Source organism: Neoarius graeffei, chromosome 26, assembly GCF_027579695.1.
Source record: "Neoarius graeffei isolate fNeoGra1 chromosome 26, fNeoGra1.pri, whole genome shotgun sequence".
Taxonomy (NCBI): Eukaryota; Metazoa; Chordata; class Actinopteri; order Siluriformes; family Ariidae; genus Neoarius; species Neoarius graeffei.
Genome location: NC_083594.1, coordinates 43,009,266 through 43,024,600, shown reverse-complemented (window position 1 = coordinate 43,024,600; position 15,335 = coordinate 43,009,266). Strand labels below are relative to the sequence as shown.

The 15,335-nt window shown below is 40.5% G+C and overlaps 1 protein-coding gene across 10 annotated transcripts in view; it reads left to right on the top strand.

The window, feature by feature from the left end:
• LOC132874239 (acidic mammalian chitinase-like) overlaps window positions 1–15,335 on the top strand; it is a 173,922-nt gene that overhangs the window by 68,762 nt on the left and 89,825 nt on the right. For 6 of the 10 annotated variants that reach the window (XM_060910233.1, XM_060910230.1, XM_060910231.1 and 3 more), the window contains 9 exons: window positions 3,670–3,699; window positions 3,834–4,035; window positions 4,191–4,247; window positions 4,325–4,490; window positions 6,740–6,864; window positions 6,948–7,065; window positions 7,146–7,331; window positions 7,429–7,551; window positions 8,475–8,613. In XM_060910233.1, the coding sequence (XP_060766216.1) occupies window positions 3,670–3,699; window positions 3,834–4,035; window positions 4,191–4,247; window positions 4,325–4,490; window positions 6,740–6,864; window positions 6,948–7,065; window positions 7,146–7,331; window positions 7,429–7,551; window positions 8,475–8,613 (1,146 nt within the window). Of the gene's footprint in view, window positions 1–2,570; window positions 3,037–3,255; window positions 3,296–3,669; window positions 3,700–3,833; window positions 4,036–4,190; window positions 4,248–4,324; window positions 4,491–6,739; window positions 6,865–6,947; window positions 7,066–7,145; window positions 7,332–7,428; window positions 7,552–8,474; window positions 8,614–9,336; window positions 9,475–15,335 lie in introns of those variants that run through there. The other 4 variants (XM_060910235.1, XM_060910240.1, XM_060910232.1 and 1 more) reach the window with 4 other exon arrangements.

Sequence of the window (15,335 nt, the reverse complement as noted above, 5' to 3'; positions counted from 1 at the left end):
ATTTGGGGGTCCAAATCACTAAAAAATTGACTAAATTATATAAGGCAAACTATAATAATGTGACTCAGGACATCCAAAAAGATATTGAAAAGTGGTCCACACTACCATTAGACTTAAGTTCACGTGTTGAGACTATCAGAATGAATATACCACCCAGGCTCTTGTACATGTTCCAGGCCCTACCTGTAGATATCCCCCGGGCTCAGTTTGTGCACTGGGACAGAATAATTTCAAGATACATCTGGGGGGGTAAAAGGCCTAGGGTGAGATATGAAACTCTCCAGCTACCAAAAGATAGGGGCGGATTGGGCCTTCCAAAACTGAAGGAGTACTACCATGCAGCCCAATTTAGATATGTTGTTTGCTGGTGTAAACCAGACTATATAGCAAAACGGAAAACCATGGAAAGAGAATTCAATGGATACCCAACCCTGAGTATCATTGGAGATAAAGAAATTTACAAGAAAATTCAGGACAAAATAGATCCAATTACTGCTTTCACTTTGGAATTATGGTTCGAAGTAGTAAAAACACATAAAATAATTAATATAAGACAATTAAAGTGGGTGGCATTTGATGAAAATTTCAAACCAAATACATATGATAAAGGGTTCAAGTCATGGATAGATAGGGGAATAACAGCATGGTGCACCTTGGAAGTGAAAGGGGAGCTGGAGAGTTTTCAAAACATGATGAACAGGTATGGCCTGGAGAAGCGTGATTTTCATAGATATTTACAACTAAGGGACTATTATAAGAAGGAAATTAAAAGAGACCCCTACATAGAAGTGAGTGGTGTAATTCAAATTTTAAACAAATCATACTCAGGAAAACCAATCAGAAGTGTGTCTGTAATATATCAAGCATTGACAGCAAATACAAATTCAACTGATTATGTAAAAGAGAAACGGAAATCAGAACTTGGCATAGAAATCACAGATGAAGATTGGCAAAATATGTGGATTACACATCAAACATCCACCAACTCACGGACATGGAGGGAGTTCTCTTAGAAAAACTTGATAAGATACTTCATCACCCCCATGATAAAGAACAAATACTCCAACACAAATTGCATATGTTGGAGAGGATGTGGTGAATTACAAGCAGACCATGCTCATATCTTTTGGAATTGTCATAAGATATCTGTGTTCTGGGGAATGGTTCATAATACTTTACAAACAATACTGGGATATGATGTTCCTATGAACAGTAAGACACTTTACTTGTGTAATCTAATGGAGGGAAATATCCAAAACGAAGATAAGTATTTAGTTAAAGTTCTGCTAACAGCTAGTAAAAAAGCTATAACCAAAAACTGGTGTAAAGCGGACCCACCTACCCAAAATCAATGGCTGACGATTGTAGAGGAAATCTACATAATGGAAAAGATGACATTTCGTATAAGACTACAAGAGGAGCAAGGAGAACAAAAATGGACAAAATGGACTCTATATAAGGACTCAAACATAGACGGTCATAATGACCCTGGAGAGGAAGACTGAAAATACAATGTGATTCCCCAAGTTTCAGTTGTTGGTTTTTTTTTGTCTTTTTTTTTTTTTTTGGTGTGATTGTTATTTCTCACTGTTGAATGAAAACATCAGTAAAAATTAAAGTGAAAAAAAAGAGTGACAAAAGGTGCCACTGGAATCACTGAAATAAAAGGCCTCTACCCCACCTCTACTCAGGTACCTTCAGGTGATCACGTTAGCTCCATCAGGCTATGTTAGGACAAATGAGGTGCACAGGACCACTATTGAGAGTAACCACTGGTGCCCCTAAAATCACTGAATCATTGAAATTGAAAAGGATACCTCCACCCCTGCACAGGCACTCTCAGGTGATCATGTCAGGGCAAAATTGGCTTTTGGTTATTTACTCTTTACATTAATGTTATAGAAAACATATTGCTCTCAATGGTGCATTTTGCCCATGTTCAGGGTGGAAAATAAAAAAGAAAGATTCGAGTAAGACAAGTCAAATTGGTGTTTTTAAAAAGAAGGGATCATGGAGAATAAAGAAAAAAATATTTAAAAAATCTGTGCACATTCCCACAAGGTGTTACGTTGCTCTGAAAATGACATCCAAAATGATTTGTCAGACTTGTGAGTTCTTCTGTTCAAACACTGATAGAGTTTTCTTTCTGTTTATTGCTTTTTTTGAGAGTGTTTCTACTTATCTCAATAAGGGAAAAAAATCAAGAGCCTATGTTGGGTAAAAATGTGTCTTCTGAAGGCCTAAACAGAGCACAGCCAAAAACTCCAATAAAATGTTGATAATTTTGAGGGAGTGCTATGACCATGCAGGATCATCCAGACCCAAAATAACAGTTTTGCTACATACCATGTCTATTTATGTACCAGCATGCAAAATTTGAGCCTCCTACATGGTTTAGTTCTTGAGCTATGGGCTTGTGAACTTTGACAAAAAAAAAAAAGTCTGAACAAAATTGACACCCCCCTCCCCCAGTAAAACTGGCTGTAACATGGAAAGTATACATCTTACATTCAAATAAATTTACAGTGTTTCTCCTAGGTAACATGGGTACATCTGGTGATTTTTTTCAGAATTTTTTGAGACCCAAGTGCGCGGGCCCCGGTTGATTTGACGTGGAATGACCCACCTGCTACCACTCCTCTCTCATCAGCCAGGGCCTTAAGAGCTGTTTGGAGCTACTCCAGGTGCCAGACTGTCTCTTGCAGACTTTCCTCTCCTTGCTACAGTCCTCTGGTATTGTGACTTCTCGATTTTCCCCCTGCCTATATTGTTCCTTTTTTTTTGTCTAGTTTTCTGTCCAGTTTTTGCCCCTGTTTATCTGCCTGTTCTTCTGGATTGTGTGTGGGTTTTATTTTCTTCCTCTGCCTGGGTTTCCCTTGTCCCTGTTTTCAGTTTTTGTGAAGATTCTTCTGTCCTGTTTTTGTCCCTGACTGTGCCTGCCTGCTCTTCTGTGTTTTGACCTCCTTGGCCTGTTCTTTGACCACTGATTTTTGCCTGAGCCTTATTGTACCTCTGCCCTCAACTTCATTAAAGAAGTTATTTTCTGTACACTGCCTGTTTTGAGTCTGCTCTTGGGGCCTCACTTCACCTCAGCTTGCCATTTCTGACATTTAAGCCACTTATCTTTGTTTAATCTTTATCAAATTGCTGACGGCTAAGATGTTTTAGCCTGGGTAAATAAGTGACCGAGAATGAAATAAGGAACGCGGTGTTGGTTAGGGGTGTGTATATAAAGGTGTTGATGCTACTTGTGAACTGCGCATAGGCATCATGAGCAAGCTTCTGATTTGTGTTGGTGAGTTAGAACCTCCGTGTACTTTACTTTCTTTACCATGACATTTTATAATTGAAATATCTAGAATGATAAATGTCACAAATATTAAACCTTTGGTGCTTCAAATGTCTATGATTTATACAATATAAATAAATAATAAATTTCATTTCTATCTCTGTATTTTCTTATTAACAACAGCAGGCTTGAGTATTGCAAACAATTATGCAACATAGACAAATAAACTAAAAGATATTACGTTTACTGTAGTGTCAACTTATTAGCAACCTATGATTTGGTCCCTGTTAATATATTTCACAGCATACAATATGCAGAAGAATTGTAGAGTTGTGTCAGAATATGTTGAGATATATAAAGTGTCTTCATTTCATTTCCAGGACTGGCTCTCCTGCTGCACGTGCAGCTAGGTAAGCTTGTTGAAATGGCATACAGATATGTAATTTTCTCTTTACATGGTTCAGTGCCACTGTGCAGATAAAGATCTAAACGAATTTTAAATTGAAGCCCTTTTTTAAAATAATTCCAAAATCCCTTTTCCTAGGATCCTCCTATATCCTGTCCTGTTACTTCACCAACTGGGGACAGTATAGACCTGGAGTCGGAAAGTACATGCCCACCAATATTGACCCATGCCTGTGTGACCATCTGATTTATGCTTTTGCTGGAATGAACAACAATGAAATTACAACATATGAGTGGGATGATGTGAAGCTTTATGGAGAGTTCCAGGCCTTGAAGAACCAGTATGTTGATTTATTCTGAGTTGATATCCAACTGGGTTGGTTTGGTTAAACTTGCATATTTCTAATTCGTAAAGATAAACCAGTTTTCTTCCTCCATTGTTTACATACATGTTCTGCTAAAGAGAGAACTTAAATATTCCTTATGTTCTCAACAGGAACAGCAACCTGAAGACCCTTCTGGCTATCGGTGGCTGGAACTTCGGCACTGCCAAGTATGTAAAGTCTTGTGATCTGATTCAAACAATATAAAAAGCAGCCCTGTCACTTACTCAGTTCTTGACTATCTTAGGTTCTCTGCTATGGTGGCCACCTCTGCTACCCGTCAGACTTTCATCAGCTCTGTGATTAAGTTCCTGAGGCAGTATGAGTTTGATGGTCTGGACATTGACTGGGAGTATCCTGGTTCCCGTGGTAGCCCTTCTCAGGACAAACAACTCTTCACCACCTTGGTTCAGGTATTCACTGGCATGAAAAACAGCCCACAAAGATGTAGGTTTCAATCTGAGAAGCACTTGTGCCTTACCCAGACAAATTTATAGAAATTTGCAAATTTCTCCACTACTACTGGTTTCCTGGCCCCTCCTCCTCTCCATTCCTGCCCAGCCCACTTAAGACTGCTGTCTGTCCTGGTTCCCTGTTGATGGAATGACCTTTCCATTGAGGTCAGAACTGCCAACTCCCTGACCACCTTCAAGTACAGACTAAAGACTCACCTCTTGAGGCTGCACCTCTCCATTTCTTCCCTGCCCACTGCGTAACTGTGTTTTGGTCTAGACCAGGGGTTTTCAAAGTGTGGGAGAGTCAGCCCCCCCTCGGAGAGCAAATAAACAACAGCGCCCCCCCTTACAATTTTTGTTGTTGCTATACTTAATGTTCCATTCGTATTTAAAAAAAAATGGTTGGTTTACACATTATTTTTTTCTTTTTCACATTTTAAACATCTGTGCTTTTAAAAACAGCTTGTTTTACACATTTTAAACATCTCATAGCATAGTTAGCTAGCACCTCTTGATAGACAACACACTGTAGCAGTGGAGCATCTTCAGATCCAGTCCATAAAAATCCAAACTTTAAATAATCGTGGTCATACTTCCTTCTTTTTCCAGTCCCCCAGGATTCCGCGGGCCTTTTTTGTGATTGCTGTGGGCTAAAATGTCTGCTGTTGCGGGGGTTTCCAAAAAAATTGCGATAAAAGTTGCGGTGATTAGGTTTTTGTTGCGATTACATTGCGGGAGGAAGTGAAAGTTGTGAGAAATTGTTGAGATTTTCTCTTTTTGTGATTAAAATTGAGTGATATGTTAAATATTAAGTTATTACTGAAAAACTATTGATTAAAAAAAAAGACACTGAGAAATGGTCCTATAAACAACTTTACCAATATAAAAGATTACCAGGACTACAAAAATGCAGAAAAATAGGCTTTACTTATCCAAATGCTCCTGTTGGTTCAAAAGTTAAAGTGCAGAGAACCTCACAGCACAACATGAAGTTACCTTAAAATATAATATAAATGCCTCAGCTTTCATGTAAGAAAAAAAAACTATTAATACTAGTACCGTGTGCAGGCAGTTTCTCCTGAAGACTAAATTAAACAATAAACTAATAAAATAAATGGCTCAGGCTTCATAGAAGGAAAAAAAAAACAATTTCAACAGAATCTCACAGTATGATGCTGAAGCTGCCGAAACAATGGAAAATAAAATACCATTTTGGCAAAAATGTTGGCATCCATTAATTTCTTGTATTAAGTAAAAAAAAAAAATAAAGTGCACACAGTCCTTCACTGTAAACATAACACACTTTCAGTAACAGAATTTAAGCCTACATAAACACTGACTCGCACATCATGCAATGTTGCCAGATACTGCTGACGTTTTCCATCCCAAAATATGTTCAAAACCCGCCAAAATGCACTTGAAACCGCCAATCTGGCAACACTGTGCGCATGCTGCTTCTCTTGAACGTAGACATCCGGAAGTAAGGCGGAAGGTAGTTTGTCGATGTCACCTCAAGACGACGCCAACGATTGGTCAAATTTGCAGGAAAGTTGCGGTGATTGGATATAATTGCAACACCGCCCTGAATTCGTGGGGATTGGTTGAATTTGCGCTGAAATTGCAAATCGCAACATCCTGGAGGCTCTGTTTTTTTGCTTGGCCGTCTCCTCACTCCCTGTAGCTTTAGGTACTAAAAATCGATCCATTTTGTCTCTCACGTTGCGCCCCCCCTGAAGAACTCTGGCGCCCCCCGGGGGGGGGGGGTGCACCCCACACTTTGAAAAGCCCTGGTCTAGACCAACCCAGGCTGTGTACTCTCCAGCCTGGAGTTAGCTATTTGAGTTCTCTATTTAGTTGTACTTTGTATGGTTGGTTTGTTTCCTTGGCTATTTGGTGAGAATTGGTACTTCAACAGAATATTACCCTAAGTATTATTTTGTCACTTGTTCAGTTGGCACTAGAACTTTCTTGTCTAGAAGTTCAGCACTTTGTGTACCTGACTTTTGCACTCATTGTATGTCACTCTGTATAAGAGCATCTGCTAAATACCATGTAATGTAATACAAATTTATATCCCTTTCTAATTTATAGTCATTTTGTGTTAGTTTCCACCCAACAGTTATCTCTCACTTTACCAATCTCACAAGAGACTGTTTTTACTCTCCTTTCTATCTGCTTACTGATCTTGCCACATCTGCTTCTAATAGGAAATGATGGCTGCCTTTGTGGCTGAGGGCAAACAGACCAACCGTCCTCGTCTTTTGTTGACTGCTGCAGTCTCTGCTGGCAAAGCTACCATCGACTCTGGATACCAGATCACTCAGATTGGCCAGTTCGTATAGAGTCCTTTTAGTAATTTTGACAGAGAATCAACAGTTTCTCCTGTAAGCTGACCTCTATATCTGTCTTTCACAGGGTCCTGGACTACTTCCATGTCATGACCTATGATTTCTATGGGTCTTGGGAGCACCAGACTGGTGAGAACAGCCCTCTGTATGCTGGACCATCTGACCAGGGATCTTACTTGAATGTGGTAAGTGTACCTCAATATCAAACCCAGTAAATAATGTCTGATTTCTGGTGAGATCTAAATTCCTTTCTCCACCACTTCAGAACTATGCTATGAACTACTGGAAGAGCAATGGTGCTCCTGCTGAGAAGCTTCTTGTTGGATTCCCCACCTATGGACACACCTTCAAGCTGGCTAGCTCTGCCAACACTGGTGTGGGAGCTCCCACTGCTGGACCTGGACCTGCTGGACCTTACACCAGACAAGCTGGATTCTGGGCTTACTATGAGGTGAGGATCAAGATACCTTGTAATTTACTTTGACATTCTATCCTACAGTCATAATTCTGGCTTGATCTCACATTTTAATTCAATCCTTTCTTTCCAGATCTGTAACTTCCTGTCTCAAGGAGCCACTCAGGCTTGGGATACCCCTCAGGATGTGCCATATGCCTACAACAGTCAGAATGTTTGGGTTGGCTATGACAACATCAAGAGCTTCCAGATCAAGGTATTTTCTATTCACAAGGCTCTAAATGTCTGTAGATTGGCCAAAGGAAGTTTTGGACCATAAATGGTTTGTAAGTACATGGCTCTGCATCTAGAGTACTTAGTATGTTTATCCATCCATCCATCCATCCATCCATCCATACATACATACATACATACCTGCTTATCCTGTGCAGGGTCACAGGAAAGCTAGAGCCTATCCCAGCTGACTATGGGTGAGAGGTGGGGTACACCCTGAACAAGTCGCCAGATCATCACAGAACTGACACATAGAGACAGACATTCACACTCAGACCTATGGACAATTTAGAGCCACCAATTATCCTAACCTGCATGTCTTTGGACTGTGGGGGAAACCGGAGCACCCGGAGGAAACCCACACAGACATGGGGAGAACATGCAAACTCCACACAGAAAGGCCCCTGTCAGCCATTGGGCTCAAACCCAGAACCTTCTTGCTGTGAGGTGACAGTGCTAATCACTTCACCACCATGCTGCCCCAGTATGTTTATATGCACACTAATATTTGGAATTTGATACAGGTCATGCAAACAGCATATTCCATTTGGATATTCAGAATTTGTCCTTTTTTCAAATTTAGCATTTTCCGATTAAGACGTTGCATCTGCTGACATTTTTCGGGTTTTAGCATTTTTTGAGCGTGTATACAGTGTATTTGGAATATGCGTCTCAGTTGGGGTTTTTATAGCAGTTTGATACATGGCCTCGTGCCTGTTTATGATCAGCTCTGTGCATTGTACTTAAACCAACATGGTAGTGTTTTACATTAAGCGGAGTAAGGACAGCTGCATCGATATGGGAAGATTAGTGGAGCACTCATTTTCATGTCACATAGTCTTTTTCAGAATATTTTGTGCATGTAACTATAGTGAGTTGTTCTGTTATTCTTTCAAAATCCTATAGCTTAACTGGTTGAAGGAAAACAACTTTGGAGGTGCGATGGTGTGGTCTCTGGACCTGGATGACTTCACTGGCACCTTCTGCAAACAGGGCAAATACCCTTTGATCAACACCATCAAGAGTGGCCTGGGAACTGGCCAGAGTGAGTTGGACAAGTCCAAGTATTTTGCCAGTTAGAGTAAATTTACTGCATGAATAAACCCTGTTGCTGCAACTCCTGTACCCATGACCTGGGTTCTACATATATTCTAACTTGAATCTAGTTAAGAATATATATATATATATATCATCTCATTCTCATTATCTCTAGCCGCTTTATCCTTCTACAGGGTCGCAGGCAAGCTGGAGCCTATCCCAGCTGACAACGGGCGAAAGGCAGGGTACACCCTGGACAAGTCGCCAGGTCATCACAGGGCTGACACATAGACACAGACAACCATTCACACTCACACCTACAGTCAATTTAGAGTCACCAGTTAACCTAACCTGCATGTCTTTGGACTGTGGGAGAAACCGGAGCACCCGGAGGAAACCCACACAGACACGGGGAGAACATGCAAACTCCGCACAGAAAGGCCCTCGCTGGCCACTGGGCTCGAACCCGGACCTTCTTGCTGTGAGGCAACAGCGCTAACCACTACACCACCGTGCTGCCCCTATATATATATATATATATATATATATATATATATATATATATATATATATATATATATATATATATATAGTAAAGTGTGTACTGTATATATTGTGTGTGTGTGTGTGTATGTGTATATATATATATATATATATATATATATATATATATATATATATAATGAGAGAGAGAGAACCATCCATTTATCTGATGCTTTTTCTTTTTTAGGTTGCTCAGCTTCTTCCTACTTTGCTGCCCAGCAAGTACTTTGAGAGCTGCGTTAGCTCTTGCACCTACTACTCCTATGAGAACTGCGTTGGCTCTTGCACCTCCTACAACTATTAAATCCAAGTCTATAAATCTGAATCCCCATAAGCTGCTCTTGTCCTGATTGGTCTGATTGCTTTTTAGTCATGTTAATCTATATTCTGAAACAAAGATAAGCCAGCAAACTTACATTGTATGTGTGGTTTCATCTGCTGAGTCAGGGAAAAAAATGTCCATGTCTCAAGCTGCTATAAGTCAGACTGAAAAGCTGGTTAGCTATCTGCTTCAGAGCTGCACACAGCAGGCCTGAATGAGCTGCAAGCTCAGACAATAACAAAGATGCATGTTTCCACTTCAACAAGACCTTGTGTTGTAGCTAGCTAGTAAGCATTATCCAGCTAGCTCAGCATCACCATGTTTTGACTTTGCAGATCATGGGATTAACGACTGGTATGATGATTCACCAGAACGCCAATGTTGTTACTGATAGTTAGGTGTCCTGTTTAGTGTGTATACAATACATATTCTAATCAAATGTCTATTACTTGCCTCTCACTGCCATCAGATTAAGCTGTGCTGTAGAGAGGAGTGCAGCACAACCCACGTTATAAAAGGAGTCTTACAGTGCTTGCAATATCATTTTTTTTTCTACCAAAGCTTTTAACGGTGATCAAACATACTGGTCAACAAAATCAATACTTGTATGCATACACTCAAGAGTCTCGAGTTCAGATTCTGAAGGAGGACTTGGTGTCAGATCTACTGTCGGTCCTATCCAATGCAAATAAAAAAAAAAAAAACACACTGAAATGCTAATTATTCTGAACAAAAATTACACTAAATTCAAAACTAAAGCATGTAATCACTTAAAACTCTCAATTTTAACACTATAAATTCAAAACATTCATCCATTCCAGAAATGGGTGGGTGGGGAGCAGTGGCGGCTGGTAGTCTTTCAAACAGGGGAGGCTGGTTGGTTACAATATTTCCAGATTTTAAAAGAAAAAACATCAATTTTGCCCATACTCTTGCCTCTGATCTGGCTGATTGTTGGCAGGGTCACAAACTGTGAAATAACAGCTTATTTTGGCCCATTAGCCTACTGTCCAATATACATGATGGTGGTGTTGGGGGGGGGGGGGGGTATATTTTAACATTTTATATTTTAAAATTGTGGCATGTTGTTTAAAAATTGATCATTATTGAAAGCAGCTCTTTGTCAGGAACCTCAGCAGTAACAGCAGAGTGTTCTGGAATAGGCACAAGTACTGACCTCGGGGAGCCAAACATAGAGCTGGGTGCCACACATTTCATTCAATGACACTTTCCCTATATTTTACTTATTTTGACTGAGAAATGTTTTATTGACAATTTTGATAACCCTTCACTTTTAATCCAGGTCTGTAGTGTGAAATGTTCTTGGCTGTGTTTTTGTTTAAAAATGTTTTCCAAATTGTAGCTGTGTTTAATTCATATCCAGAAAAAAATATATTCCAATATAATATACTCAGCATAAACATTTTAAATAGATTCTATATTTTTGGTCCATCCATGACATATTACTAAAGTAGCCCATTTACTGTTGTTGATGTGGGTCACTTGCTGTTAGCCAATTCACTTTCTCGTACCAGGAGAGCTGAAAGGAACAAGTATTATTCCCTACCTTTTTCACCAAGTCAATTTGAGGCGTTGGTCTACCCTGCTCTTTAATTTTAATTTTTTCCTCAAAAGGAAGACTGGCAAATGGCTTCGCCAAAATTAAATCAGCAATGCTTGACATCCGTGTGCAGCTTTCTTGCTAGCTGACTAGCCCCCTCAAGTTCAAGTTCAGTCACTCAAATAAACAAAATTTCTGGAACTAAGATAGCAAACTTGACAACACTATATTTACACTTTATTTACAATGAAAATATATACAAACTAAAAAAGCTGGGAGAAACCATATGTAATGAATGAAATCGAAATGTAAGCTGATCTCTTACAATACACCACAGCACTTGCGAATCCACATGGGACTGAACTGAGATTCACCGCTGCCTGTCTATATTTGAAACGAACTGTCAATCAAAGAAAATATCCGGCCGCTTTCACCAATCACCAGTCTCGCGGAAAGCTTTGCCATGTCCCTCCCACTGTGAGGCTGGGAGCCCGTGGGACTCTGTGGACGGGCGTTTTCGCAGTATTTGTCCAATAACCATCTTGCATTTTGATATTGAAAAGCACATAGCTCCCAAATGCCATTGAAGTCCACTGAGGCTGGGCTGCATCGCGCTGTCACGAGGGGGAAAAACTCACACACACATTAGGCGAACTGGGGAAAGTTATAACGGAATGATTTCGCACTGTAGTTGGGTTGAGCACATATATTTCTATGATTCTGGATCTGAAATAGCAAATGTTATAAGGTCAGCTATAACATAAGCCTAGCGCAATTCATCCTACACAATATTCGTCATTTTTAGAGGAGGCTGAGTCTCCCTCGTTGTCTTAGAGCAATCGCCCGTGGTGGGGAGGGACGGGCATGTGAAGGAAGTCAAATAGTTGTAGAAGCTTGACATACAGTATACACTCACTGGCCACTTTATTAGGTACATCCATCCCCCTGCTGTATTATGCAGTTCTTTAATCAGCCAGTCCCTTGACAGCAGACAGCACCATGCAGATACAAATCAAGAGCTTCAGTTCATGTTTACTTCAAAGATCAGAATGGGAAAAATTATGATCTCAAAGTGTGACTTTCACTGTGGCATGGGTGTTGGTTTGAGCCAGACGGATTAGTTTGAGTATTTCAGAAACTGCTGACCTCCTGGGGTTTTCACACACAACAGTCTCTACACAGAATGGTGCGAAAAACAAAAAACACTGAGTGAGTGACAGTTCTGTGGGTGGAAACAAATGCCTTGTTGATAAGAGGGGTCAGAGGAAAATGGCCAGATTGGTTCGAGCTGCCAGAAAGGATATAACAACTCTTTACAACTGTGGTGAGCAGAAAATCATCTCCGCATGCAACAGCAGAAGACCACATTGGGCTCCACTCCTGCAGCCAAGAACAGGAATCTTAGAAGCAAGAACAAGTTCCTATTAAAGTGGCCGGTGAGTGTAGAAAAAGGAAAGACATGACTGTTAGTTCTGAGTAAAAACAGTACAGCGTCACAGATAAGAACTGTATCAGATTGAGTTTATGGTGACAAATGAGTACTATTAGAGTGCTTTTGTTTTAAAATTCATGAGTGAATATGGGATGTTTTATGATTAATTGTATTTTTAACGTTATAAAATTCTCTTGTTGAATATGATCAGATTGTTCAGTTTTGATTCACTGAATAAAGACATGGCTCTGAAAGTATTTCCACCTGAAAGGCAACTCACAGATGCACTCTGTTTAATATAGTATTGATAGTAACAGTTTCCACACTGATTTTTGTACAGTAAACTTTTTTTTTTATTGAGCAAAGAAAATGTATAATCATTGCAATGATGAAGCTTGGATACATTTATTCAACATTTATGGAAGGAGTCTCTATCAGCACTTAACAGAGGTAAAGCTGTTATATTTGATTCCTTACTAATACAATGAGAGTCTCAAGTTAGGGGAATTTTTATTGATGTTCTTTTATACACTCAGCTGTCAGGTTGTGTGTGTGTTTTTTTTAAATAAACCTATATTCTGTAGGGGTATTTGTAGGTAAACAGTTACTGATTGTAACTGACATTATTGGGCGGTATGGTGGGATAGTGGTTAGCACTGTCGCCTCACAGTGAGAAGGTTCTGGGTTCAAGCCCAGTGGCCGACGAGGGTCTTTCTATGTGGAGTTTGCATGTTCTCCCGTGTCTGTGTGGGTTTCCTCCAGGTGCTCCAGTTTCTCCCACAGACCAAAGACATGCACGTTAGGTTAATTGGTGGCTCAAAATTGACCGTAGGTGTGAATGTGAGTGTGAATGGTTGTCTGTGTCTATGTGTCAGCCCTGTGATGATCTGGTGACTTGTCCAGGGTGTACCCCGCCTCTCACCCATAGTCAGCTGGGATAGGCTCCAGCTTGCCCACGACACTGTACAGGGTAAGGGGTTACGGATAATGGATGAATGGATGATATTATTTGGGTAGTGGAGCATTCTCAACACAACAGAGGCACTGACAGTAAATGGGAGCGGCATGTTAGTGGGGGTTACTGTGTATCGAGTGATGCAGCACAACCTGCCAAGCAAAAATATCCATCTATCTGCAGTCCTGATGTCAGAAAATGAACATTGCAATGATGAGGGGTTAAATATGGTCCTCTGGTCTATCGCAGACAATAACTGTAACTTTATGCATCAATACTACGTGAGCTTCATGGCAGGTGTAGGTGATAAATTAGCACTGAGCAATACCGTGCTTTATAGTTTAATGAGCGTGTATCGTCCATAAAGCACTGCCAATTGAACTCACAAAAATATGGAGGTAACTGATAAAAACACAAATTCGACTCAGATCAGTATCTTAGACATTGGTGGTGGGTTGGTCTGAAATCAGAACGACGTTTGTGTCTGTCTGGTCTGCTCTCTGAATGATGGTACTTCAAGCTAGTTAATGAAGTTCTGGAATCGGAGCATATTACTGCTCTCAGTGGTCTCACGTCTTCCATCCACTGTAGTGCGAACAAAATTGCCAGCATCTCCCCCGTATATATAGATAGTCCATCACTGATTTCGTTTCAAACTTCTAATATTAAATTCTGGGACTATGAATGAGATACTAATTCAATTAGTTGTATTCTTTGAAACATCTGTGTAGATTTGAACAAAATTGCAATAATTATTTCCTATATAGCTTTTTATTACTTGTGGATGTAAAATAAACTTTTTATCATTGTTCTTTTTGTCAAGCAATGTGAGATCTCCTTCTTCTTTGGGTTTTTATGGCAGCTTGCATCCTGGGTGCTGCGCTACTGCCATCTTCTGTATTGGAGTGGTTCCTACTTGTCAGGGTTGTCAAGTTTCCATATCAGTCCTGTTTTCCTTCTTCTTTGCATTATAATGCAATCTCCCTCCGTTTTTATTCATTTAAATCCGTTTGTCTAGTCCTGTAGTCCTCTTTTACCCTGCACATTGTCTCCACATTCCAATATACTTTTAATGTTATTTTCTACTCTTCCTACCTCCCGTAATTATGCTTTTCTGCTCACCATGAGTGTAAAGAGTTGCTATGAGTTATTATAATCCTTCCTGGCAGATCAAACCAATCTGGCCACTTTCCTCTGATCATTTCCGTTTTTTCCAATCCAATCAAATCGTTTCAAGGTCCATCCCCAGTGTCAGAAATAAGGAATTTTAAGCAGACTGTCACAGGACAGACATGTCTGAAATGTTGTCTGTCTGTTCAAATTTCAGCCTGTCCAAATGACAATGTGGCTGGGGGTCCGGGGTCTGCCTTAGGGCCCCGGAAGCTGAAGGGCTTTAGATGCCTGGAGATGGCTTCTCAGCTATTTCCAGGCACATTTTTGTGATCTTAGGTGGCATGGTGGTGTAATGATTAGCGCTGTCGCCTCACAGCAAGAAGGTCCGGGTTCGAGCCCCGTGGCCGGCGAGGGCCTTTCTGTGCGGAGTTTGCATGTTCTCCCCGTGTCCGCGTGGGTTTCCTCCGGGTGTTCCGGTTTCCCCCACAGTCCAAAGACATGCAGGTTAGGTTAATTGGTGACTCTAAATTGACCGTAGTTGTGAGTGTGAATGGTTGTCTGTGTCTATGTGTCAACCCTGTGATGACCTGGCGACTTGTTCAGGGTGTACCCCGCCTTTCGCCCGTAGTCAGCTGGGATAGGCTCCAGCTTGCCTGCGACCCTGTAGAACAGGATAAAGCATCTACAGATAATGAGATGAGATTTTTGTGATCTTCAGAATTAAGAAGCCAAGAAGCCTTTATTTGTCATTTTTACACTCAAGCACAGACTTAAGCACACAATAAAATTTAACCCCTGCATTT